At 47.8% G+C, this 21,931-nt stretch overlaps 9 protein-coding genes across 9 annotated transcripts; 6 read left to right on the top strand and 3 right to left on the bottom strand.

Annotated features, from left to right (window-relative positions):
* Positions 1-869: 869 nt before the first annotated feature.
* On the top strand, positions 870-4,518 carry EJ05DRAFT_303808 (uncharacterized protein). Its single transcript, XM_033740623.1, has 6 exons — positions 870-926; positions 985-1,140; positions 1,188-1,259; positions 1,314-3,541; positions 3,592-4,142; positions 4,191-4,518. The coding sequence occupies exons 2-6, from the start codon at positions 1,017-1,019 to the stop codon at positions 4,426-4,428; spliced, it is 3,213 nt and encodes a 1,070-aa protein (XP_033602061.1). The 5' UTR covers positions 870-926; positions 985-1,016; the 3' UTR covers positions 4,429-4,518.
* Positions 4,519-5,390: 872 nt separating this feature from the next.
* EJ05DRAFT_303658 (SPX-domain-containing protein) lies at positions 5,391-6,384 on the top strand. The gene is made up of 7 exons (XM_033740621.1): positions 5,391-5,509; positions 5,616-5,700; positions 5,756-5,878; positions 5,929-5,979; positions 6,035-6,172; positions 6,222-6,269; positions 6,322-6,384. Coding segments are annotated over exons 1-7 (474 nt in total). The 5' UTR covers positions 5,391-5,507; the 3' UTR covers positions 6,349-6,384.
* A 3,126-nt stretch (positions 6,385-9,510) lies between these two features.
* EJ05DRAFT_474689 (DUF1783-domain-containing protein) lies at positions 9,511-10,438 on the bottom strand. The gene is made up of 2 exons (XM_033743655.1): positions 9,972-10,438; positions 9,511-9,920 (listed from the first exon to the last, which is right to left on the bottom strand). The coding sequence occupies exons 1-2, from the start codon at positions 10,422-10,424 to the stop codon at positions 9,804-9,806; spliced, it is 570 nt and encodes a 189-aa protein (XP_033602059.1). The 5' UTR covers positions 10,425-10,438; the 3' UTR covers positions 9,511-9,803.
* An 884-nt stretch (positions 10,439-11,322) lies between these two features.
* EJ05DRAFT_474688 (uncharacterized protein) lies at positions 11,323-11,959 on the top strand. Its single transcript, XM_033743654.1, has 2 exons — positions 11,323-11,818; positions 11,898-11,959. The coding sequence occupies exon 1, from the start codon at positions 11,491-11,493 to the stop codon at positions 11,743-11,745; it is 255 nt and encodes an 84-aa protein (XP_033602058.1). The 5' UTR covers positions 11,323-11,490; the 3' UTR covers positions 11,746-11,818; positions 11,898-11,959.
* Positions 11,960-12,274: 315 nt separating this feature from the next.
* On the bottom strand, positions 12,275-14,273 carry EJ05DRAFT_463031 (UDP-Glycosyltransferase/glycogen phosphorylase). The gene is made up of 2 exons (XM_033742702.1): positions 13,867-14,273; positions 12,275-13,817 (listed from the first exon to the last, which is right to left on the bottom strand). Exons 1-2 carry the CDS (start codon positions 14,178-14,180, stop codon positions 12,509-12,511), a joined length of 1,623 nt encoding a protein of 540 aa, XP_033602057.1. The 5' UTR covers positions 14,181-14,273; the 3' UTR covers positions 12,275-12,508.
* A 128-nt stretch (positions 14,274-14,401) lies between these two features.
* EJ05DRAFT_536886 (D-sorbose) lies at positions 14,402-15,733 on the top strand (the record flags this gene model as incomplete). The annotated part of the gene is made up of 3 exons (XM_033749342.1): positions 14,402-15,101; positions 15,147-15,305; positions 15,356-15,733. The coding sequence occupies exons 1-3, from the start codon at positions 14,643-14,645 to the stop codon at positions 15,731-15,733; spliced, it is 996 nt and encodes a 331-aa protein (XP_033602056.1). The 5' UTR covers positions 14,402-14,642.
* A 612-nt stretch (positions 15,734-16,345) lies between these two features.
* Positions 16,346-17,759, top strand: EJ05DRAFT_509335 (MSF1-domain-containing protein). Its single transcript, XM_033748089.1, has 2 exons — positions 16,346-16,804; positions 16,860-17,759. The coding sequence occupies exons 1-2, from the start codon at positions 16,652-16,654 to the stop codon at positions 17,295-17,297; spliced, it is 591 nt and encodes a 196-aa protein (XP_033602055.1). The 5' UTR covers positions 16,346-16,651; the 3' UTR covers positions 17,298-17,759.
* On the bottom strand, positions 17,461-18,221 carry EJ05DRAFT_509334 (uncharacterized protein; the record flags this gene model as incomplete). The annotated part of the gene is made up of 2 exons (XM_033748088.1): positions 17,461-18,037; positions 18,119-18,221. The coding sequence occupies 2 exons, from the start codon at positions 18,219-18,221 to the stop codon at positions 17,850-17,852; spliced, it is 291 nt and encodes a 96-aa protein (XP_033602054.1). The 3' UTR covers positions 17,461-17,849.
* A 295-nt stretch (positions 18,222-18,516) lies between these two features.
* Positions 18,517-21,751, top strand: EJ05DRAFT_509333 (BRO1-domain-containing protein). The gene is made up of 2 exons (XM_033748087.1): positions 18,517-18,806; positions 18,854-21,751. Exons 1-2 carry the CDS (start codon positions 18,799-18,801, stop codon positions 21,303-21,305), a joined length of 2,460 nt encoding a protein of 819 aa, XP_033602053.1. The 5' UTR covers positions 18,517-18,798; the 3' UTR covers positions 21,306-21,751.
* Positions 21,752-21,931: the final 180 nt, after the last annotated feature.

The following is a 21,931-nucleotide window of genomic DNA, read 5'->3' as shown; positions in this document are numbered from 1 at the left end:
ATCGATGCTATCATAGAAGTTGAGGATCGTGGCGCGGGGAAGCAATGGAAGGCTCACTAGGATCCTAGCCTAAGTAGTGGAGAACGTTTGTCGTTTCAGAAGTGTGGCGTATTAGATGAGTGGATGCTAGAGTGTTCTGGTACTATCAATGCAACTCTTCCTAGGCAGCCTGTAATTTCCTTCGCTGTAACATTATTGTAACGCTCGTTATCAACATCACTATATCATGACACTGCATCTGAGGGAGCGACATCTCTCTGACTGATGCCGCTGAAAACGTACAAAAGCAGTAACTGGCTTTCAATGCAAGATTAGGGTGTTAATGCAAGAGGAAAGGCTTGTTCTGATCAGGATAGGAAATCTAATTCAAGGCTTATCTTGATAAATAATGTAGAGATATACATCCGTGAATGAGAGCAACAGAGATGTGTTGGTATGTCTTTGCCTTAGCTGCCATGCATAGCGGAGAAAGAGTCCAAGCGCCGCCTGCTCATTACACGTCCCCCGCCAAAGCTCTATCTCTTTTCACCACCCTCACACACGCCATACCTCTCTTTCTTACAGACTTTAGCTCTACAGCCTCAATATATCCCCGATTCGTGTCGCTGTCCCTTTCCGTGTCGATTATTCCCTTTCCTCTTGCCTGTATCCCTTCGTGCTTGTCACAGTACCCCGCTGTAACGGTCAAGCTCGGGTTGACGAGGCTTCGCAAAGCCAGCTGGCGCATCTTCAGACACGCGCCCAACGAAGCTCTGGTGCTCTCTATGCATATGATCTGAGTACTCAACGACAGTTCGAGACCATATTGAACTCAAGACTCTTCGTTCCGGACATCGTCATCCCACGCCCATCTTCTCAAGATGTCTATGTCGATCAGCGAGCTAGACGCGACTGTTCGAACATTCTATGAAGGTCGAGGCGAAGCTGTATGTATCAAACCGCTAGTCTGGAGGCAAGTGAGATGTGCTGACATCTGTATCAAAGCAAAAACAAGCACAGACTACCCTGAACCAGGTATGGTCACTTGGTCTATCCTGATTTTCTCTTCCACTTCTAACGTAAATCAGTTCAAGGAGAACCCCGATGCCTGGCTCTTGGTCGACAAGATTCTGTCAGAGGCGCAATATGAGCAGACTAAATGTGAGAGTTTCAAAAGGTTGGGTGGATTACGTACTGACCAGCTTCAGTTCTGGGTCTGCAGGTCTTAGACAGTGTGGTTATGACAAGATGGAAGGTTTTGCCTCGAGATCAGTGTCACGGTGTGAATTTTCCTTCTATACCCATCATATACGTTATCTAATCGAGGGTACCAGGAATCCGAAACTTCGTTGTCAACTTCATCATTACAGCCTCGACCTCTGAAGAGAGCCTCCGCCGCCAGCGAACCTTCGTCAACAAACTCAATCTCGTTCTCGTATCTATCTTGAAGCAGGAATGGCCTCACAACTGGCCTACATTTATCAACGAGATCATCTCCGCATCACATAGCAGCATTCCGATCTGCGAAAACAATATGGCCATTTTGCGTCTGCTGTCGGAAGAAGTATTTGACTTCTCCGCTGACCAAATGACATCTCAAAAGACCAAAGAGTTGAAGCAAAGCATGGCAGATGAGTTTACATCAATCTATACTCTCTGTTCAGAGGTCCTGCAGACAGCTTCGCAAGCCAGTCTAATTAGAGCGACCCTGGAGACCCTTCTTCGATTCTTGAACTGGATCCCGTTGGGCTATATCTTCGAGACACCGGCGAGTGGTTTCAGCCTTATCGAGACGCTGCGAAGTCGTTTTCTAGACGTGCCTGAGTTCCGGAACATCACACTCAAGTGCTTAACGGAAATAGCAGGGTTGCACACGGAACCCGCTTACGATGAGAAACTCGTCAACATGTTTACAGAAACTTTGACTGCCATCTCGTCGATCATACCACTGGCGATGGACCTAAAGAGTACATACGCTGGTAGTAGTAGTCGTGACCAGGAATTTGTGCAGAATCTGGCCTTGTTCCTGTGCAACTTCTTCTCCATGCACTTAAATGCCATCGAGAATATTCCGAATCAAGACTTTCTCCGCCACGGTCACTTCTACCTAATCAGGATTAGTCAGATTGAAGACCGCGAAATATTCAAGATCTGCCTAGAGTACTGGACAAAGCTGGTCTCTGAACTCTTTGACGAGATGCAGCAACTGCCAATATCTGATATAAATCCCCTTATAACTATGGGTATCAACGGTAGCGCAAGCCAGGCCAGTATGATGGCTAATTATCCTCTTCGCAAGCACAAATACGCTGAAGTTCTCACGAATCTCCGCCAGGTGATGATAGAAAAGATGGTCAGACCTGAAGAAGTGCTCATCGTGGAGAACGATGAAGGCGAGATCGTTCGCGAGTTTGTGAAAGAAAGTGACACCATTCAATTATACAAATCGACGAGGGAGTGTTTGGTGTTCCTTACCCATCTGGATGTTGCGGATACTGAGACCATTATGTCTGACAAGCTCGCGCGCCAAGTTGACGGTACCGAATGGTCATGGGCCAATTGCAACACGCTTTGCTGGGCAATCGGCTCTATATCAGGCGCGATGAACGAGGATACTGAGAAACGTTTCTTAGTCACCGTAATCAAAGACTTACTCGGCCTGACGGAGATGAAGCGCGGCAAAGACAACAAAGCTGTAGTTGCCAGCAACATCATGTACATCGTCGGTCAGTATCCTCGATTTCTCAAGGCTCACTGGAAGTTCTTGAAGACTGTCGTTAATAAGCTTTTCGAATTCATGCATGAGACCCATGAAGGAGTCCAGGATATGGCATGCGACACCTTCATTAAGATCGCAAACAAATGCAGAAGACACTTCGTCGTACAGCAGGCTGGAGAGCAAGAAGCTTTCATCGACGAGATCGTTCGCAGCCTGCAGAAGATCACATGCGACTTGTCACCGCAGCAAGTTCACACGTTCTACGAGGCCTGTGGCTTCATGATCAGCGCCCAAGGCCAGAAACCTCAACAAGAGAGATTGATCAGCGATCTGATGGCTCTCCCGAACCAAGCTTGGGATTCTATTATCAAGGCTGCCAATGCCGATCCTAGCATTCTACAGGATGCAGATACCATCAAGATAATCGGAAACATCATGAAAACTAATGTAGCTGCTTGTAGCTCTATCGGTAGTTATTTCTACCCACAGATTGGTCGGATCTACCTCGATATGCTCACCATGTATCGCGCCAGCAGTAGCCTGATAGATGAGGCAGTTCAAAGGGATGGCAACATCGCAACGAAAATGCCGAAGGTTCGCGGGCTGCGTACTATCAAAAAGGAAATCTTGAAATTGATCAACATTTACGTTGAGAAGGCCGATGATCTCGAGATGGTTCACCAGAGCCTGGTACCACAACTGCTCGAGGCTGTTCTTCTAGACTACAAGCGAAACGTTCCTGACGCGCGCGAAGCCGAGGTCTTGAATGTCATGACTACTATCATCAACAAACTACATGTACGTTGGAAACCCACTCTTGGCAAATTCATGCAGGAGTCTATGGTTCGGCTAGCAGCCGCATGTGGTTGAGTGACCTGCTAACTGTTCCACAGAGTTTGATGGAAGACCAAATTATGAACATTATGGACTCTGTATTTGAATGCACGCTCGACATGATCAATAAGGACTTCTCCGAATACCCTGAGCACCGTGTGGAGTTCTTCAAACTTCTCAGGACTATCAACCTACGCTGCTTCCCATCTTTGCTAAAGCTCGATGCACGATCTTTCAAATTTGTCATCGATGCTTGCATGTGGGCTAGTAAGCATGATAATCGTGAGGTCGAGAATGCAGGATTGAGCATGTGCTTCGAATTGATCACCAACATGTCAGACACGGATGTCAACACCTGCAATACTTTCTTTCAGAATTTCTACACCGTTCTCCTCCAAGATGTTTTCTTCGTTGTCACGGATAGTGATCATAAGGCTGGTTTCAAGTCACAGTCGATGCTACTTGCCAAACTTTTCTGGCTTGTCGATTCAGGAAAGCTTCAAGGACCAATATACACTCAAGAGATGGCACCAGCCGGCACATCAAACAGAGACTTCCTTAGACAATTTGTCGGAAGTCTATTGACCAACGCGTTCCCGAATCTTAAGACGTGAGTTGAGTGAGTTCAAACCTCCACGCCCCGCTAATCTTGCAACAGGCCACAAATCACATCCTTCATTGACGGCCTATTTGGATCGAACAATGATATCAATCGCTTCAAGCTCATTCTACGTGACTTCCTTATCTCGCTGAAAGAGTTCTCTGGCGACAATGCGGAGTTGTACAGTGAAGAGCGAGAGCAAGCAGCAGCTAAGGCAAAGGCCGATGAGCGAGAACGGGCGATGAAGGTTGGCGGTCTCATTAAACCATCGGATATGGACGATGATGAGCTATGACAATGCAAAGACTTGCCACTTGATCTTGCGGTGAGAACGCCGTGGGACCAACCAATCTTCCGTGGTCTCTCCGATGATGTTGAAGGCTCCAGAGAAGGGGAACATTCAAATCTTGATGGGTGGGGGGTTTATGGCCTGTAAAGCCATATGAGCTGACGATGGAAAGAAACAAACTCGAATCATATCCGTAAGCTTTCAAGAAAAGGGTTCTTGCTGGCACTACTATAATGTTTTGGGCCGCAGGCTACGACGTCACTCCAGTTTTCAAAAAAAAAATAGCACAACGGAGTTGCGTACAAAACTATAGGGTATGCTCGGCGAAGTTTCCGATACATATCGCACGCATGCTTGGTCTTTATTTTAGCATTTGGGAGTTGCATAGAGCTCGTCATGTAGTGTAAACAGCCCACTTGTTGTTTCCCTCGACACTTCATTAGGTATACAATCTTATCTTAAAACTGCCGATGCATCGCCGAGCAGCGATGTCACGTGCTATCATATGCTACAAATCGTGATCCTCGCACATGTCTAAATGCTCTCGTTCTATTGGTCTCCGTAATACAGCCGTACCAAGATCATGTTTCCTTACCTTTGTTAATTAACGCGGGCGACTGCTGACGTTGCGAGGAAGGTACTAAGACGAGGGGTATTAGCAGCAGACCTTGCGCCGTCCCGGTCGTGGTCGAGCCACCTTTGAGATTGGTCACAGACTCGACGCGCTCTAAACTTGACCCTTCGCAGACTTTGAATCTGAGCTGTATTCTCTGCATATGCATGCGCTGAGGACGTATTAGCCCTCTTTGATCTCCGCCGAGTTTAGTTTATACACATTGGAAGAAACTAAAGTCAGGAATAGTACTTACCCGTCCTCGTGGTCACCAAACGACCAAACCAATCTTGCGGGAAACATTCAAATATCCTCTAAGGGCAAGTCGTGAATTTGCCCTTCACCCCGACGCCTCTCTCTTCTACATCTACCGCTGCCTTCGTTCTTTGCTTCTGCATTAATGAGGCTTGGAAGTCAGTGATTATTCAAGTCATTGGGAGGCCAATCCGCCTTCCCAGCGCTCCCTCGCAAAATGTATGTCCTATTCCATATATTTCCTCAGCCGTCTTGTTTATGCTCCATGACTTTTCTGCTGCAAAATCCAGCTTTCTTTTATGACTGATGAGTACTTCCCCACTAGGAAGTTCGGCAAGCATATCCAGAAGCGGCAGCTGGACATACCAGAATACGCTGCGAGCTTTGTCGACTATAAGGCATTAAAGAAGGTCAGCTCGTGATGCCTTGATTACTATGAAACTCGCAATTGACTTGTACTGTCAGCTCATCAAAAAGTTGAGTGCTACACCGATCATCCAGCCCCAACATGAGTCGATTGCAACACCAGAGATACTCGATGCACAGGCGTCTTTGCAAGCAAACAAGGCAACGTTCTTCTTCCGTCTAGTTAGTCCCCCACTCCACAGCTGCAATTTGATTTTGAACTTTCATTTTAGGAGCGTGAGCTTGAGAAGGTCAACAAGTTTTATCTACAAAAGGAAGCTGAGGTGGGTTATAAGTTGCATCTATAGCTATAAACGTTCGTCTAACGATGGAGCACAGCTCAAGTTGCGATTGACAACTTTATTGGATAAGAAGACATCCATGCAGTCTCGGCCTGCCCCAGTCAAAGTCTCCTCGAAATTTATTTCCCTTGAAGAAGGTTTCAAGCAGTTCAGTGGTGATTTGAATAAGCTCCAGGTTAGAATTAGCACGCACTAACAACGTTATCTATCGCTGACTATGTTAGCAATTTGTCGAAGTCAACGCTACGGCGTTCTCGAAAATATTAAAGAAGGTATGCTATACAACCATTCGTATGCGGTTATCGTGTGCTTACCATAACCCAGTGGGATAAAACTTCTAAGGTAACGTAATGAGAGTGAAGGGACTGAGCATCACACTTATGATAAGCAGTCTCGAACCAAGGAATTATATCTATCACGTGCCGTCGAAGTTCAACCAGTGTTCAACAGAGATGTAATTACTGAGTTATCCGATCAAGCGACGACCAATCTGCTCGATTTTAGCGCCTGGGCTGAAGGCGAGAATGTTCAGTTCGCCTCACCTAGACGAGATGAGAATGCAATGGCTCTAGATAGTGCAGAAGTGGACGTAGACTTTGACTCACAGATATCTCAGTCTATTGCTCTAGGGAACAATTCTGGCATCGAGGAATGGACGAAAAGAATACGCGCATTGCCTGACGCACAGGACCGTGTTAGCAGAGTGTTTCTGAACGCCCTGGATCAAGCACCCGAATCGTCACTTCGGTTGCTACTCGATAGCAAACTCGTCAACCTGAACCAGGAAGATGACATAAATGAGCGGAACTGCCTACATATTGCCGCAATAACTGGGCGTAGTTGGATATTGAATATTGGTCTTCATGGCCAAGTCAACGTCAGGATACCTGATAGCTACGGAAGAATTCCTCTACATTATGCATGTATACATGGCTATGTCAACATGATTCAAGATCTCGTAGCTGCAGCTCCGGACACAACGGACTACAAGGATCAGAATGGATACACAGCGTTGCTACATGCCATCGAGCATTCGGAATTGGCCTGCGTAGAAAAATTACTCGAACTTGGCGCTGAAATCGACCCTTCAGGAGAAGCGGACCACATTCCGCTCAGTATGGCGTGTCAGCACGACTCCCAAGCTATCATTGAGATTATTTTGCAGAAGAACCCCCAGATACTACCAGATGCAGAGGGCTTGTATCCACAACATCTTGTGGCTCGTTCTGGTCTACTCCCGCACGTACTCATTATGCTCCGTCACTATGGCGCCGACCTAGACGAGCCTGACAAGCTTTACCAATGGACACCCTTGTTTCACGCTGCCAGTGAGGGACATCAAGAATGTTTACAGATCTTGCTACAGAGTGGTGTTGATGTCAATGCAAGAGATGAGAAATCACTGTCTGCTATGTACTACGCGACATGGGAAGGCCACCTAGGATGTATACAACTCTTGGCTGCTGTCACCGCTCCATCCACCCACCGTCCGCAGCAGATATCTCCTCCAATACTTGGGGCCATGCCTTTATCTTCGACAACCCCGGCTACATTATCTATAGAGGTAGAAGGAATACCAGATTTGTCTTTACCGCCACCAATCATACCAGTCAGGAGATATGGGCACAACTTCCTGGAATCCAAAACTTTTGTGGTACTCAATTTTGGAAGACCTGGAGCCAAACCAGTCGAATTCTTTGACAACGCAAAATATCCCGCTGCAAGACTTACAGTATCGTCAAAGTCCACAGACTTGATTCCAAGAAACATTCATCTTCCCATCCAGGAAGACGCACGGATGATTTCATTCCAAATTGACAACCTAGACTCTTTTACGATCGACTTTGAGCTCTACCCCAACTTTGGTTCCAAGCTTATTGCGCATGCCGTAGCACTCTCGCGCCGCTTCACGGGGAAGTCAAGCAGTTCTGGCTACTGCGATATGGAACTGTTTGATCCGAGGTCAAAAGTCATTGGCAGTATTAGCTTCACTTTCCAAGTCGTCAAACCTTTCCATGGCATGCCCCTAGAGATCACTCAATTCGCCACATACTGGAAGGCCACTAGCCAGTTCGATTCGCATCCAAATGCTCTAATCACAGGATCTAGTTTATCTGGCGAGTATGTCCGGATATTCGTTCAACTTACTAGTGATGGCATTCCTATTCTCTACCCTCAATGGACAATCAACCACTGTGGCCTGGACGTTGCAGTCAGTAGATTGACATACGAGGAATTTATCATCGTAGGACGAAGACGACGTACGGACGAAGGTCTATTACTAGATACCCCTAAGACTTCCTTCGAAAACATCCCGCAGATCCATCAGGCCTTGGCGACATCTCACATGACCTTGAACGAAGCACTTGCAATGCTGCCTCCATCAGTCCACGTTGAACTCCATGTATTATACCCGAATCGCGTAGAAGAAGAGCGTGCAAGACTGGGACCAACGCAGAACATCAATGATTTTGCAGACTCTCTCCTATCGGTCGTTTTTGATCATGCAAGGCAGCTGCGTGAGGCATCTGACAGCTATGTACGCTCGGTAGTCTTTTCCTCGTTCAACCAGGATATCTGTACTGCCCTCAATTGGAAACAACCTAATTGTCAGTAGATCATTCTTACGATCTTCCAGCCACTAATTACTACATAGATCCTGTCCTTCTGTGCAATGAGCTTGGTGCTGGCCTAGCAGCAGCTCCTACAGATGCTCCAGCCGTTCAAAGCAGTGGGCGGACAACGGTATCAGTGAAGGAGGCAGTCCAGATCGCTAGGGACAACAATCTAATGGGTTTGATGTGCAGCTCACGCCTATTGGTAAGTTTTAGTCGTTATAGTACTTTCTTCATTGACTGATGATCACTAGAATCTCGCACCGGCGCTTGTAGAAGCCATCAAAACTGCCGGTCTTGTACTGGTCACCGACATATCGAACGAGGTGAACGAGCCCAACGTCGCTAGAGGTCAAGCTACCGTTCCCCAAGTCGCTGCACCCCAATTTGCACGTCTACCTGAAGGTGTCGACGGGTTCCTCAGTGCTAATGGTGTTCTCACATTCCACGAGACTATCGACATGTAACTGGGCAAGGTTACAACAGCTCCCATCATCCTCAATTCGCATCCACACGGCGCAGGAAGCCGCATTCTGAGAAACATGGGCGTTGGACTAGTCGAGAAAAAATGATAGACAGGCCATGGCGCATGTTGGCGGCAGTTTATTCTATATAACAGTAATCTGACGAATGAACCTAAAAGGTGAGTTCAATCGGAAATCCACTACACAACTTTCTATGTTCTGTATCGAAACATTCCTTGAGAGGTGTGACACGTGACACGTATGCTACAATACACACCCTTTCGCTCAGCTTCAGCGACCGCGAGAATAGTTCGCAACATCTAGCTCAGGGCAATCATTCTAGTTCCTAGCTCCATTACATGATCGTTGCGCCTTTGTATAATGGTGAGTGAACAGCGCGTTCATAAACACAGCACTCAGCAATATAGTCTACGTTTTTAAAGAATGCAAGTATATGTGTGAGAGAAGTCAATGGCTTCTCGGAAAGCTATATGCACAGCTTAATGTTGTATCTTACAATACGAAGCATATATGCACTGTAATTAATATACACCAATGCGCCGTTTCCCACGGCCGTCTCAGCTGTATATCCGACTCTGGTGCGCCGCAACGCGCGTTTGTGGCGGTCTTATAGGAAGAGATCATTGGTACCCCTCGTTTCTCTGTTTATATTCTTCTTATTTCTTTAAGATAGAAATAACCTCTTGCTTCAAATCTGTTTCGCCATTCATTGCTCCTCCCACTCCTCATCGTCAGTGTGCGCGCTCGGATCTGGCCCATCTTCCATCAACAACTGCACCACTGTTCCATCATCTAGCGTCAGACTCCACTCGCTCGTCTCAAACTTTAAACAGATTAGCTCAGATCATTTCCCTTCGTTTACATGAACACGTACAAACCCCATCCTTTCCCTCCTCGCACTCACAAAGCGCATCATGCCACTCCTCCTTGTCCCCTTCACCCTATAACTAATATCGATCCGTCCTTGCACCTGATTAATCGTGCCCCAGATCCACGGCACCTTGTTGGCGAAATATATCTCGTCGCCCAGAATATTCCGCGCTTCATCGCTCATTCGTAACGCGTATAGTGTGCTGGACACCACCGAGGAGGAGGATTTTTGGTAATTGAAGATTCCGGCGGCAGAGGCTCCCAGGACAAGTAGGAAGATGGGGACGGTGCGCAGGTGACGCCAGCGTGAGGGAATGTTCGGGAGTTCGCGGTCGGGGCGCCGCGTTAGGAGGGGCCCGGAGCCTTCTTTTGGAGCGGCAATGAGGGTGCGACAGGGAATGCGGCGAAGGGACGGGCGGAAAATACGAGGAGCGGTGCATGGCAGTCGAGGTGGCATTGTGAATGTGTATGTATTTGGGAAGTTGAGTTCCAATGGGATGGAAGCTATATTCAATATCATGGCTTGGCGCTATGGTCATAGCTTCGGTGCAGCTTGTCTTGATCGATTTGATACATCGTTAAAAGAGACTAAATCTGTGATCCCACCTTTCACACAACTGCAAGCTTTTCCGAATCTCGTGAGGGTTCCAGTGTCATGAAACATCTCCACATTTTGAAGGCATAGCCCATAACGGGTCCCATTCGCTGCTATACTATCCGGAGAAACGTGGCCAAATTGAGCAGCATTTTGAACCTATGGTACGTTCTTGTGGAGGTGACTTTGTGAATACTTGGTTACAGCGTAGCAGTGGGTAGCAGTAGGTAGGAAGAGGCACATAAAATCGCAGAATCTATAGTTCGTGTGGAAGTCCCTAGTTGAGTTCGCAACACCCTTATGAATATTGACTAACCAGTGTTCGTAGTAATGATTTCGTCCGCAACATGAGGTATTGTAAAACAGGTGCACTGAGGAGAGACGTTCCGTCGTCCAGCGACTAGCCGTTATGATTATATTTAGTGTCCAGACATGAGGTAGGTTGTTGTTTCAGGACGACCCGGTCGCAGTAATCATTCGGAGCCGCTAATCCCCACGTGGTATCGCTCCATTTCTCCTTTCTGCCCAGTTGACTTCCACTCGTTCAACCTCACTTCTTCCTGTCACGAAACCATCTACTTGACTTGTACTCTCACTGTACTTTCTTCTCACTTCTTCTTTACTGGTCACTCTTTCGGCGCCCCGGCGACCCATACACTCATTCCAACTCATCCGACTTCGACGCGTATACTCATACTTCCGACCGTTTCCCAGTCTTCCTTTTCTCCGATTCATACTTGGCAGATACATTATCCGAAAACCACTTTCAAAATGTACAAATCGATCGTTCTATTTGCGTTCGCCGCCATTGTCAATCTGGCTGCTGCCACACCACCAGCGTGCATGCTTGCTGCAATCAAGTAAATCCCCCAACGGATATCGATTCCAAATATGCGCGGTCTTGGGAAAAGCATCAATAAGCGGATATATGACGAAAGATTGTAGACTGACAAGGCCATATAGCACTCAAGATAATATTGCCGACTTCAACTCCATCTGCGGAGACAACGCATCCGATGTTCAGAGCTCCATTCAAGAAGTTTGCGGCGACTCCGCCGATACTGCATTGAAGGCCTTTGCCGACGCCTGCAAAGAAAAGGGTCATCAGGTTTCCAACCCAACTCCCTCCTCTAACCCATCGTCTACCCCAACAGGTAGTAAGTCATATCTAGCATTCTTCTAAACCTCCCTGTTACCTGGTACCTTAAATAACGCTGACATGATTTTTCAATCAGGTGCTGCCACCCAAACGACCGGTAAGAGCTCTCCTACTTCCACCTGGCGGCGTTGCCGCCGTGAATTTCGCCTACTCGTCCGTACTAATCACTTACACAGAGGTGTCACCCCAAAACCCCCTTGGTGCCTCGCCCACCTCAGGCACGGTTACAGACAGCGCAGGCAACCCGGTCCAGACCGGTGCGGCCGGTCATATCACTGTCGGAGCAGGAATCGCTGGAGCCGTCGTTGCCGTCGTATTTGCTGCCCTATAAGCGTGACTGGCGAACGGACGAGCTTGTTGTGGATGATACACAGAAGTGACATCGGCCGGCCAAGACCGATGGCGTGATTGATCGAGCGATTGGAGTTCTGGGTAATAGATGGTGTATGCCTATCTCGAACTTTTCTGATTCGTGTGCGTATAGGTGGTTGACCTATCTATACAACTCTTTACAATTTTAGACTTCTCATACATCACAAGCTGACGCGTGAGTGACGTGTAAATGTGATTGATTGATTACCTACATATGTAAGGTCTTCTGCTCTGTCTAGCTCGAACCCACAACTGTCACCTACAGACAGTGCAGCTCAGTCCGACAGCACGTTAAGAATATAGCAACTAATCCGACGAAATAGACGTCATAATGTTTCACTTAGATCACTGAACCGAGCCGAATTTCGATGATATCCATAGATACAAGCGCACATAGCAAGCCACTTATAGCCACTTATCTATATCGTTGTATTTGCATATCAACAAGCTTCTCCATCTGCGTGATCCAACTCCTCGCAAACGCACCTTCCGTAAACCTCTCGGCACTCTTCCGCGCACGATGCCTCATTGCCAAAATTTGGTCTGACGGCAATTCCAAAGCCTTCAAAAAACCATCAGCATATTCCGAGGCCGTTGAGGCATGGAACCCAGTAGGCTTTCCATCAATATCGATGACAATGTCCAACTTCGGTCCTCCACTATTATTCACCACACTGATCAATCCCGCGGCCTGATACTCTACAACGCCAATACCAAAATGTTCGTTCCACATGCCATTTACTCCTACGGAGGAGCGCCGTAGCCAATCGAGGATTTGTGGCCAAGAGGCATCGCATATGAATTCCACCTGTTCCTTGATTCGGAGTTCGTGGGCGAGAATCCGTAACTTGTAGACGCGCGATGCGTCATCCCCGTCTCTCACGGAGCCGATGAGAATTAACCTTGGTGTGCCCTTTGGTGTTTTCGGTGAGTTTTTGACGAGTTCTGCGAAGGCCTCCAGAACTAGTTGATGATTCTTTTCGGGGCGAAATTGCGCGATGTATAGGAGGAAGGGGCCGCGTTCTGCTTCACCTACTTCGCTGACTTCGATCTGTTTCGCGAGCTCTTCTACTGCCACGGGTGGGAAGATGGCTTCTATTTCTTCTTTCATGCCTTTTGCTTCGCGGGAAGGACTCCATAGTTTGCGCAGATGCGACTTCGTCCATGTAGAGTTAGCCATCACAACGTCGATGGTACCACCAGTCCAGCCATATAATCTTGCAAACAGGCGCCAGTATTTCTGCTTTACTTTTCCTCGAAATCCTTCTCCTGTGCCTGCATTCACGCCTTGCCCGTCTTTTGATAGGTTATTAAGCATATCTGTTGATATCGTAGGATAGTGAACATATGCACCAGTGGGTACGTTTGGAAAACAGTAGTGTGAGAACGCGAGGGCAAATGAATAGCCCATAGTATCAACGAATATGTCTGGTACAAGAAGGCTAAAGGCATCCCAGGCAAGGAGGAGAGAGCCCACCGATTGGCCAAGAAGCGTGAAGTGAGGCCATGTGGAACTCAAGACATATCGACGAGAGGTGAGGTAAAGAAAGTGGACTGTCGGAGAGTAGATGTCGAGATTGAATCGCTCCTTCACACGTTGAAGCATAGAAATCTTATCAACATCATGGTCCCCGGTATATACAACGCAGATGGCACCTGGCCAACGTTTCTGGGTTGCTAAGATTGCGGCCCATAAAACTCGCTCCCCTCCACCGCCTGCATTACTGTCAGTGTGTTAGTAGGACTTTACTTATGAAAGACGTCAAGGCTCACCAAAATGGATGAAAGAAACCGATGATGCCTTCCCAGTCTTTGTCTGTCTTCACGTCATGCTTCGGTCGACCTGAGTCATGAGTCTCAGCCTTTTCCCATTCCTCTTGTTCAGAGGAACCTGGACTGTGTGTTGAAGGTCCCTGATTCTCCTTGTCAAGCTCAGTACGCGTAGTGAGAAGCTCGCGTCGTCCCTGAGAGCCCTTGATGAGCGCGAAACCTAGCAATCGTGCGGAGGTGACGAGAAACGATGGTAAGAGATATATTGAGGCCAGGAAGAGTAGAAACGATGTACCCAGGTATATGAATACGCTCATGGCGATCGTCAATGAAGTCAAGAAGCCAAGACGAGGTTGCACTGCATCTTGAATCCAGATGCTTGAGTAAGCCCCTCGAAAGCAGTAGTTTCTGGACAGCTGGAAGCATGCGTGCGTCACTGCGCGCAGACGCGGTCAACGGGCGCGCCTTCCCCTTTTTGGAATTCCAATGGCAGGATTCAGCGCACAGACAAGACCGTTTAGCACTGTACTTTTCAAATAATTAATCATTACACTACTGCGTTGACAGATGAAGAATTCGAAGGCTCTATTTCCTCGACCTTATCAAGGCCAGGGCAGCTTCGCAACTATTTCCTGGCCAGCCAGCTTGTAGGTCTAGCTACCGTCGCACGTACAATATAAACAACCTTGGCACTGAAAAAGGTGCCGTTCGCCTGTTCTTCCACTTCGAATCTTATCTACAGTTATTTTCAGACTTATGACACTTTCGAGTTAGGAGCTATGGCAGGTGTGATTCTTGCCGTCGGAGCTTGCTATCTCGATACAATTCTGAGCGTCTCGCACTACCCACGAGAAGATGAAAAGCTCAGGGCTGAGAGCTTGTTACAAAGACGCGGTGGGAATTGCCCAAACACACTCGAGGTGTTGCAGCAGTTAGCTAAATCGGATAACAACTGGAACCTGAGGCTTGAGCTATGTGCAACGTTACCTGCCAGAGACTGTGCTGCAACTAAAACAATCAAAAATTCTCTTCCTGGAGTCTGGTTTGACCATTGTTTCCACAGGGAGGACAGTCAAGAAGCTGCCAGTAGTTACATCATACAAAGCAAGGCCACTTCTACGAGGACAATTGTTAATTACAACGGCTTATCTGAAATGCACTTTATGGAATTTAAGGACATGATCGATCAACTTGAACAAGCCTCCTCTTCGCGCGCGTTACGGTGGTGCCATTTTGAGGTATGCCTATCTCTCTTCCATAGTCTGCGAGTCTAAGCTTGACAGGGACGCATACCAGAGGTCGCGCTGGAATGCGTTAAATATATAAGAAAAACCCTTATTGGCACGACTATTAGCGTGGAGATTGAGAAGCCTGGAAGACCCGGACTTGAAGCTCTAGCAGCAGCGGCAGACGTAATCTTCTACTCCTGTTCCTGGGCAAAAGTGAGCCACCTTTTCGCGTTATCGACAGCTAATTCTGATGATCTCTGTAGAGCAGAGGATACCGATCAGCACAGGCGTGTCTTGAAAGCGAAGCCAAGAATAGCCCTGTGGCCAGGACGCTTTGCTGTACGTGGGGAGCCGATGGTGCGCATGCCTTGACGAGATCAAGAAGTTCTGATGGATGGACATCCCTCCAAGCTGCTCCTGGGCAACCCAGCATTGTAGTAGTCGACTCGACGGGTTGCGGCGACACTTTCAATGCGGGCATTATATATGCACTCTGTCGCAGTAGCGACAACGTATTATATCCTCAGGACCTTGATTTTGCAGTCAATCTGGCGAGCCAAAAAGTTCAGCAAAACAGCTTCGACAATGTGGTAGAACAGCTGCGTCGTGGCAACATATTTAACGAGCAAAGCTTCTCATGACGTGAAATTTGCTAATATGGGTATCGTTGGCGATTACCGTATACTGCTTTTAGCGAGCTGGCTTTCATAGGATTATCATAATCAGCAATGCAGCTCTAACAAAGTTTTTTACCACAATTGTCACACCAGATATTGAGGGGGATGCCGTATCATCCAAAGGTGATGGATCTGATCCAGTTTTCTAGCTTGTCGTTCTCCATCCAGCCGACCTCGGCGCTGAGGGGGCTTGACAGACCCCGACCGAAATCAGGGACTGATGCTTATATCAACATTTATTAGCGGCAGGATGGGCCTGACATAAGTCCGAGACAGTTCATTGTAGCGACGATAGTGTTTTGACACAGCAAGAAGACAACATGAGCCACGGAGAAAGGTGTTAAGTATTGTACAACAGTGTGTACACTTTTAGGGGTAACAAGTCTCTTTGGCTTTGATAACATGAACAAGCCTGGCATACCCCCAACGTGGACCATGATAAGACGCCAAGGTTGTCGAAAAGAAAACGGGTGAGGCTCTAATGCTGGCAAATATTGACCAATCCAAGAGCAGCACATCGGTATTTTGGCTAGCGTTGGCGAAAAGCTCGAGCGCATTTCTCGACAAAAGATCCACCTCTTAAATCCAGGTGACCCTCTTTCCGCATCTCCACCATAATTGTAACTCGCGTGCGTTTCGACATTGTCTTCCCCCTCTCGATACTGGATATGAAATTGTAAGAGGAGGAACAACGAAGTATACTGAAAATTCTGAGGAATCACGGCGAACAAGAGCACCGCCGAGTCACCGGTCCCTCCCTGCCAAGGCAATTTTTCGACACGCTTAGTGCCCGACGGTCCCGGTCTCTCTTCATCAAACAAACGCGAAAATACTACAAGCTTTATCTACGGTCCACCTCATCCGTCCCTCAGCGGTATCGCGATGAAAGTCTTCTCCACCACAAACGAGTTTGACTACTCGTGGGAGGAGGTTTCGACTGGAAACTGGCGGAAATATGGTCCATGGAACGAGAAGACTCCGCATGTGATAGCCGTCGACACGCTCTCGCGAAGTGTAGATCCGTCCACAGGCATCGTGAGTATTCCTAAGATTATCAGGAACACAGGAGAGAACTAATCTGAGAGCACAGTTACGGACGGAGCGACTGATAACGTGCAAGCAATCTGCGCCGAAATGGCTGAATACCTTCCTGGGCGGCCAGGATACCTCCCTCGTTTACGAAACATCATACGTTGATCCGAAGGCGAAGAAGGTTACTATGTGTTCGATGAACATGACCTGGTCAGAACTACTGTCTGTACAAGAAACAGTCATCTACAAGCCATCCATCTCTGCACCAAACACAAAAACACAACTTGAGCAAACAGCACGGATCACCGCCCTTTGCGGCGGATGGCAAAAAGTAAAGAACAGTATCGAGCAAGTCACCGTTGAACGCTTCTCGCAGAATGCAGCCAAGGGACGCGAAGGCTTCGAGATGGTTCTGGAGATGAGCAGGAAGGTCTTCGCTGAACAGCGAGAGCAGCGCCAACGACAACTGCGCAAAGAGAACACTGCGCATATGTAACAAAGCCTCACAGAACTATGCTTGATCTGGAATTACGATCTCCACTTCCACCACTCACCACCTACAAACCCGATATAGTCACATCCTCTTTACCGACACGACATCGTTGGATTTTTCCCCGCGTTCTAGCGTTGTGTGAATCTCAAAAGCAGCATTATTTTCAGGCGTTTAGATTGTCATGGCGAAGAGAAACAACAGGCATTTCGGTTCACTCGTTCATGGGATACAATTTTGCTAGAGGTTGCGGTTTTGGTTAATTACACTGGTTACGATACACCATTAGACATAGAACGATACAGGCTTGTCAGTCCTGTAATCAGAATCCTTACCTCTCATTCTGGGGGTGCTTTATCTCCACTTCACACAGACATCTTGCAGTCGCTTGTAACAACGATTAGGGCAAGTAACGTGGTGAGTTGTACATACTCGACGAAGAAAGCACAGTGTCATGCAGCACGAGCCATAATCATGTATTTATGTTTTCATGCCAAGGTATCATAACGATTCACTCTTCTCTTCGCATGTGGGTCCGCAACATTTGCCTCACGCACACTAGACATCAACCCTCTGACCCTCCTTCTCGCCCCAGTTGACCGCCTTTCCGGTTTTCTTGATCCGTTCTAGTACGGTTTCATAGTCTGTAGCATCTGCATCTTTGTCGATGGCGATGAATACGTTGGGCTCGTCGGGAGACTTCTGTTCATGGAGGAATTGTGAGGCTTCGATGTTGATGCCCTTGCCTGTTGGGAATTAGAGCGGACGACAACATAGATGGAAAGAGAGGGAGTAGCGTGATCAAGGGGAGGAGATGGAGGACATACCAGCATCTTCTTGCGAGAGTTTGGTCATGGCGCGCTTCACGGCGCCGGAGCAGCCGCCGCAGGACATGCTGACGTTGAATTGATACTTATTGTACGTGGACATGATGAGGCACTCTGGTGGTGGTGGTTTCTAGGACGTTCACGATCAGGTATAGAGGCTGCCGTGGCTATTTGTACGTCGAGTGCTTTCTTCGAGATTACAAAGGAGCAAGAATGTGTGTTAGTGCAGCGACGGACTAAATATGGGAGATTTGTCCTTTGATGATTGCGTGATACACGGCTGCTTGCGCGGATTACATATCCATCTGGTCGCGGGCTGCAGGCCGCCCTTGTGTCCCACGGGCGTATCAGAACTGTCTCAATAGCCCTCACTATTGCTCGGCCGGAGAATCTGACTCTACTGTCAAAAGATCTTTCGCACCATCTCATAGATCATTATAGACTGTCATATTAGAGCGCATTACGAAAGTCATTGCGCCCTAAATTAGTGATGTCTAAATGCTTGCGGCTTTGAGCAGTCGCAGTGGCTAGCCTAGTAGAAATCGCGGGGCAAGTGAAGAGCATCGGCCATATGGCATGTGGCGGTGCTCAAGACTGGGGCGGAACGTCATTCTTTTCCTAACACCAACGCGTAAACATCTGCACGCTTGCATGTATCCGAGTCGTTGGTCAATGTCAAGATGTCTTCGTCAGTCGTGTCATGTTCCATTTTTGAGCTCTGCTAACAGACTTAAGTAATATGCTTCTCCTGCCTTTCAGGCGCACCCACACGATCAAACTGTCGGATGCCATCAGACAATACATATCCACGAAATATGATCAGCACCCTGACATGTTCAAGAACGATCTCGATGCCATTGATGAGCTACGAAAAAGTGCGGCCCATGCTGTAGAGCCACATGTCAGTGGCGTTAAGAGGATACAAGCATATGCAGCGCAGTTGATATGGTTGACGGGCAAATTTCCCATAGATATTGGGGTGGATTTCACATGGTATCCTGCCATAGGATACCAGACCTCGCGCCCAAATTCGGAGAACAACCTGCGGTTTGAGTTGGCAAATGTCGTATTCAACCTGGCTTCTATGTACTCCCAATTAGCTGTTTCCTCGAATCGAAACACGGAGCAAGGCTTGAAAATAGCCTGCAATTACTTCTCGATGGCAGCAGGAGTACTCTCGTATCTCAAGTCTACCGTCATACCGGAAATGCGGTCTACACCACCCGACGACATGGACATCATGACGCTGGAGAGTCTCGAGCGGCTGATGCTAGCCCAAGCGCAAGAGAGTGTCTGGCAGAAAGCCATCAAGACTGGTCTGAAGGATTCCTCAATAGCAAAACTTGCGGCGAAGGTTTCAGACTACTATAACGAGAGTGGCGAAGCTGGGATCAAATCGGATTCGATTAGCAGTGAATGGATACATCATATGACAGCAAAGCACCACCATTTTGCTGCTGCTGCTCAGTACCGGGCGTCTCGCTTCTGTCTAGAGAAACGACAGTTTGGCGAAGAAGTCGCGAGGCTGAACGACAGCCTGATATGCGTGAGTGAAGGTCTAAAAGAAGCACGATATATCAACAAAGTCGTCCTTGGCGATCTCACGGGTCTGAAGAACATAGTGCAAGAAGACTTGAAGAGAGCGGAGAAGGATAATGACATGATTTATCTGCAGATAGTGCCGCCAAAAAGTGAGTTAAAGTCGTTGGAAAGAGCAAATATGGTGTCGTCAAAGGTACCGGAGGAGCTAGCCAATGCTACGTCTAAGCTGGGCGAGAAGACTGAATTGGGAGCACCATTATTCTCGAAACTTGTACCGTACTCGGTGCACCTCGCCGCGAGTATATACGCCGATCGCAGAGACCGCCTAATCAACCATGGTATCATTGAAGAGCTAGAAGCGCTCAATGCAAAGATACACGACATGCTCACAAGTCTTAACCTGCCAGGATCTTTACAGGCTCTCGAGAAGCCTCTTGGCCTGCCCCCTGGCCTCGTTGCTCACGCCGAAGAAATCAGGGATCAAGATGGAATCAACCGTATACGAAGATCTATCGAAGAGACTAAGAAAGTCCGAGACAATGATACTGCGAGCTATCAAGAAGGTGTCGATCTACTTAGGGCAGAACAAGGGGAGGATGACAGAGCGCGTCGTAAATATGGGACAGAAAGATGGGCAAGGCCTGCATCTGTGGACGCGATGCCTAAGCTGTTTGCCCAGATTGATGAAATTGGCGGCTATCTGAAGCAAGCCGATAACAGTGATGGTCTCGTACGCAAGAAGCTAAAGGAACATGAGTATCACATCACACTCCTGGGTGCAACAGATCGGGATCTGGAACAATTTGTTCCAAGCAGTCGCCGGGTCACTCTGAATCCAGCTGTGGAAAAAGAGACGAGCAAGTTGCGAGGATGTCTGAACGAAGTGAACCGGCTTGAAAACAAAAGAAAGCGAAAAGTTGAGCATTTACGCATCAAGGCTAAACAAGACGACATCAGCGCAGAACTTCTCAAAGAGGCAGCACGGCTTGAGCGAGACTACCCGATGCAAAATATCGAGGCCGTCCAGTTCGAAGACCTGTTCGAGAAACGGCTAGAACTATACGACGACGACCAAGCCATGGTCAAACAGGAAGAAAAGGAACAGCGCGAGCTTGTGCGTCGCCTACAAGAAGCCAACTCGGCCTTCACGACCGCTAGAAAAGGCGACACATCCTCTAAGCACCGCGAGGAAGCTCTACAAATGCTCGAAAACGCTTTCTTCAAGTATAAGGAGATCATCAACAACGTCGAGGTTGGGAGGAGATTCTATAATGACCTGGCAAAGATCACCACTCGGTTCCGCGACGATTCTCGCAATTTTGCATATCAGCGCCGCGCCGAGGCAAGTCAGTTGGAAAGTGATCTAAGTACAGGCATGGCGAGTCTAAGTTTAGACAATGCACATGTCTTGAAAGAGCAGAAAAAGGCAGAGGCAAGGAGCGAGTCGTATGCAGCGAATCAACCACCCGTAGAGGCGCCTGCTGAGCCGTTAACGGCGCCGACACCGACGAGGGCAAATGCTGGTCCGGTCGCAGGAATGTGGACACCGGAAATGGGAATCAAATTTGGAGATGGACAGAGTGCTGGATCGAAGCCTTTGAAAGACGCGCGATGGAATGCTAGTAACGGGCTGAAGTTTGGGTAAATATGGGGGCTGGCGGTGACATTGTGTGTTAGAACTCTCCAGTCTCCCTTGCGTGAGCAGGATGTAGCGCGTGCCAGTTGTAGCAGGAGCCGTTTTAGCCAAAGCCACTATCGTAGCTATCGTTATGGGAGGCTCATACTCAGGCTTGTCCCTAGTATTTATCTTGAAGTAGTGTCAGAAAAGCATCAGCTTTCACGAAGCGGAATGGAGGCAGAGATCAGAGTAGGGGCCCATTCGTGAGGTTTAACGCAAGACGTCTATAAAATAGTCCTGCAGGTTGATTGAAGTGAATTGTACCCAGACCATCGGTATGTTTTGGTTGACAGCAGTCAAATAAGGATACGACTTAGACTCAAGTGGCTCCATCAAAATAGAGGTGCATGTCTAATGTTCATAAAAGATATGAGCTTATCTATAAGTAACGTACAAACATATTAATCTCTATGCCTTTCGGCACTGGATATCTAAATATTATATCTACCATTCTATACCGGTCATAAGAAGCTTTGGGAGTAAAATGTAACAAGCTTTCGTGGCTAGGAACCTATACTCAAAAAGTCGCCAATATACAATTTATCTCTATAATGATTACCATGAGCTTTCTTCTCGTCATCTGTTAGTCGTTT

The sequence above is a fragment of the Pseudovirgaria hyperparasitica genome (assembly GCF_010093815.1).
Source record: "Pseudovirgaria hyperparasitica strain CBS 121739 unplaced genomic scaffold EJ05scaffold_5, whole genome shotgun sequence".
NCBI classification, from domain to species: Eukaryota; Fungi; Ascomycota; class Dothideomycetes; order Acrospermales; family Acrospermaceae; genus Pseudovirgaria; species Pseudovirgaria hyperparasitica.
The sequence above is the reverse complement of the archived record's forward strand: the minus strand, read 5'-3'. Positions and strand labels throughout refer to the sequence as shown.